General features: G+C 43.4%; 1 protein-coding gene across 1 annotated transcript in view; it reads left to right on the forward strand.

The window, feature by feature from the left end:
* C1r (complement C1r) overlaps window positions 1-1,468 on the forward strand; it is a 10,691-nt gene extending 9,223 nt beyond the window's left edge. Inside the window, exons 10-11 of the mRNA XM_021190813.1 lie at window positions 3-77; window positions 540-1,468. Of these exons, the coding sequence (XP_021046472.1) occupies window positions 3-77; window positions 540-1,321 (857 nt within the window). The 3' untranslated portion in view covers window positions 1,322-1,468. The remainder of the gene's footprint in view (window positions 1-2; window positions 78-539) is intronic.
* The last annotated feature ends 2,542 nt before the right edge of the window (window positions 1,469-4,010 follow it).

Consider the following 4,010-nt stretch of genomic DNA (forward strand, 5'->3'; position numbering starts at 1 on the left):
AGGGATATATACCTGCACAGCCCAAGGCATTTGGAAGAATGAAGAGGAAGGAGAGAAAATGCCCCGGTGTCTGCCAGGTGGGTGAGCCAGATGTCGTTTACAGTATCGTGGGAAAGAGCATGGTACAGAGATCAAGTAAGGCGATGCTTTAGCTCCAAGGGAAACACCTGGTGAGAAGTAAGGAAAAGGAGTGAGAGAGAGTGTGCCAGGAAAAAAGAGAGAGGTACAGAGAATCTAAACTAGTCCTGATGGTCTAGTGCTCACACGGACAAGGAATCAGAGAGTGAAGTCAAGAGAAATTCCCAGAAGGAATTAGTAAGAACAGAGAGAGTTAGCCAAGAATGGGCCGAAGAAGGGACTATGGGAACAGGAAGATGAAGAGAGAGACAGAGAGGTATAGGCAGAGGAGGGGAGGGGAAGGGGAGGAGAGAAGAGAGCTGCTGTGGAGGGAGGGGTGGGGGTGGGGGGGCCACTGAACAAAAGAGGGAAGAAGGGGCAGGAGCCTACAGCTGACATATTCTCATCCTGTCTCTCTGCAGTGTGTGGGAAACCTGTCAACCCTGTAACACAGAAGCAGCGCATCATCAAGGGGCAGAAAGCCAGTCCCGGCAACTTCCCCTGGCAGGCCTTCACCAATATCCATGGGCGAGGGGGTGGGGCCCTGCTTGGAGACCGCTGGATCCTCACAGCAGCCCACACCATCTATCCCAAGGAACACAACAAAGAAAACGACAACGATGCCAACCCAAGAACGCCTGTTTACCTGGGCCACACAAACGTGCAACAGATCAAAGACCTGGGACATCACCCTGTCCGTAGGGTCATCATACACCCAGACTACCGCCAAGATGAACCTAACAATTTTGAAGGAGATATTGCTCTACTGGAGCTGGAAAACAGTGTCACACTGGGCCCCGAACTCCTCCCCATCTGTCTCCCAGACAATGAGACCTTCTATGACAAAGGCCTCATGGGATATGTCAGCGGATTTGGGATAACAGAAGATAAGATAGCTAACGATCTCAGGTTTGTCCGACTGCCTGTAGCTGACAGAGAGGCATGCCAGAGATGGCTCCGGACAAAAAAGGAAAATAATGTATTTTCTCAAAACATGTTCTGTTCTGGGGATCCAAGTATACAGCAAGATGCCTGCCAGGGAGACAGTGGGAGTGTTTTTGCAGTCAGGGACCGAAATCGTGATATCTGGGTGGCTACGGGCATCGTATCCTGGGGCATTGGGTGTGGTGAGGGATATGGCTTCTACACCAAGTTACTGAATTATGTTGACTGGATCAAGAAAGAGATGGGAGAAGACAGCTGAACCCAGCATTCACTGGGTCAGAATTCAGGGTATAGTGTTTTAAAAAAATGTATCTGACCATTTCTTGATGACCACTATGATTCTCATATTAAAATCACAGATGCTGACCATGTATAGAATAAACTCTCTTTTCTGTAATCCCATCAATGTTATGGTATTTTGTTGTGTTTTCAACATAGTTTGACTGTGTGGCCCAGGCTGCCCTAAAGTATACATTCCTCCTTCTGAGGCTCAGGATTAAAGCTGACAATGACGGGTTTGAGGATTGGTCCCCAGTTAAGAGTATAGACTGTTAGAAAGGCAGTGGTGGTGCTCGCCTTTAATCCCAGCACTAAGAAGGCAGAGACAAGTGGGTCTCTGAGTTTGAGGCCAGCATGGTCTACAGAGTGAATTCCAGGACAGCCAGCACTTCACAGAAAAACCTTTCTCAAAATAACTAGATAGATAGATAGATAGATAGATAGATAGATAGATAGATAGATAGATAGATAGATAGATAGATAGATAGATGATAGATAGATGATAGATAGATGATAGATAGATGATAGATAGATAGATAGATAGATAGATAGATAGATAGATAGATAGATGATAGATAGATAGATAGATAGATAGATAGATAGATAGATNATAGATAGATAGATAGATAGATAGATAGATGATAGATAGATAGATAGATAGATAGATAGATAGATAGATAGATAGATAGATAGATAGATAGATGAGTATGAACTGTGCTTGCAAAGTTCAAACATCATTTGATTTCTATCACCCATGTCGTATGGCTCACAACTCCCTCTAACTCCAGCTTCAGCCTTCAAACATGTGCACATATGCATCCATACACATATACATAGTTAAAATACTATTCTATATTTTGTCTTAGATGTACAATAGGAAGAAAGCCATAGTTTTTGTTTTTAACATTGTTTAAATGCATTCCCTTCTTATTCAATCTTCTGGAAGGGAAGAATATTGAGAATTTATGTCTCTAAGTTCAGTCACTAATCATTTGAGACAGGTTCTCACTGGTAGGACCTAGGTAAAATATTATGGCCTAGATGGAATGTTAAGGCCTAGGTAACTTGTCCTGGACAGCCTGCCATTATAAGGAAACTTTCTCATATGTTTCTGCTGTTACTAGGAAACTTTCTAATGATAACATTGGTTATGTATTCTGCTATGTTCTGTGCCTTTGGAAACCAGTCATGATAGAAGTCAGTAGAACTGTTTTGTGTAATTACCCACAATGAGCTTGGACCCAAACCAACCACACAACAGAACCTCCTGCAACTGTGTATAAGTTTTGATGGTATAAGCTGCCCCTGGGAAGGACCCCAACATAGGACAGACACCTGCGCCAATATAAGAAACTATTTGGAGTAAGACTTACATTTTGAGTAGTGGTTAAGTAAAGTTTAAGTTCCCAAGACCTCCCTGGGAACTGACATCCTACTTGGCAGAAAGAGACATGTATGTTGGTAACTTACATCCTGGTAGGCAAGCTAAGACATGAATATTAGACAAGGCAAGTCCCCTGCCACAGATGAATACCCCAACCAATGGGAACAGAATAAGTTTCTAAGGAAATCCATTTTTTAGACATGGGTTGCTTTGTATAGGGTGACTCTCATTTTGTCTGTCCTTGAGGTTTTTAGTGTGAGGCAGGGCAGAGGAATTGTTAGTTATTTTGACCGTTAAAACTATGTTTCTGTATTTGTTTAGTCAGCCAGCTTTTTATCTGACTCTGTACTTGTCCTGTTAGTACAGTTTCAAAAGTCCTTTTGAAGGGGGAAGGTACTGGGTAGTCTTGAATTTATTTTGGATATTACAGTTCAACAAACTATCCCTTCTCTGACTGAGATCTTTTTCTAAGGCAATTCCTGGACCCCAACACTTCCAGTGCTGTCCAGGCTGATCTCAAAATCATACTCCATGAACTTCTCCCTCCTGAACATCTTGGGAGCTGAGACTACAGCTATGTGCCACCATGCCCACTTTACCCACAATATTTTGAAGAAAAAAAACCAGTATGCTTTCTTTTAAATTTTTAGTTTTACTTCATATGTATGAGTAAAATACCTGTGAATGCATATGTGTACTGTGTTCATGCAGTTCCTCCAAGAAACCAGAAAAGGACACTGGATCCTGTGAGGGTGGGGTTGCACATGATTATGAGCTATGTAGGTGCTTGGAACCAGCCCTGGTCCTCTGCAAGAGGAGCCCGTGCTCCTAACCACTGAGCCACCTCTCCAGCCCAGTCTCTCCTCTTGTAAGGTGATTACTTCATGCATTTTGTTACAATAATGGAAAACTGACTAATGTCTTATTTACTGATTTATTTACTTCTGACTAAAAACCGACGATTCACCAGATGCTGTGCCTTTCTGTAATGCCAGCGATGCAGGAAGTAGAGACAGGAGGGGCCCGAATTCAATGTCACTCCTGGCTATACAGCTTGTTCAAGTTCAGCCCAAGCTACATAAATCCTGTTTCTGCGAGGAGACAAAAGGAAAAAGTTCTACAGAGCGGCTCTGCAGAGGCACTGGAGAGATGGCTCAGTATTTAAAGGCACTGGATAACTTGCCTAGGACCTGGGCTCAGTTCTCAACACCCACATGGTGGCTCACAACCATCTATAACTCCAATTCCAGAGGATCTGATGCCCTCTTCTTGCCTCAGTATGCAA

Source organism: Mus pahari, chromosome 2 (genome assembly GCF_900095145.1).
Source record: "Mus pahari chromosome 2, PAHARI_EIJ_v1.1, whole genome shotgun sequence".
Classification (NCBI taxonomy): domain Eukaryota; kingdom Metazoa; phylum Chordata; class Mammalia; order Rodentia; family Muridae; genus Mus; species Mus pahari.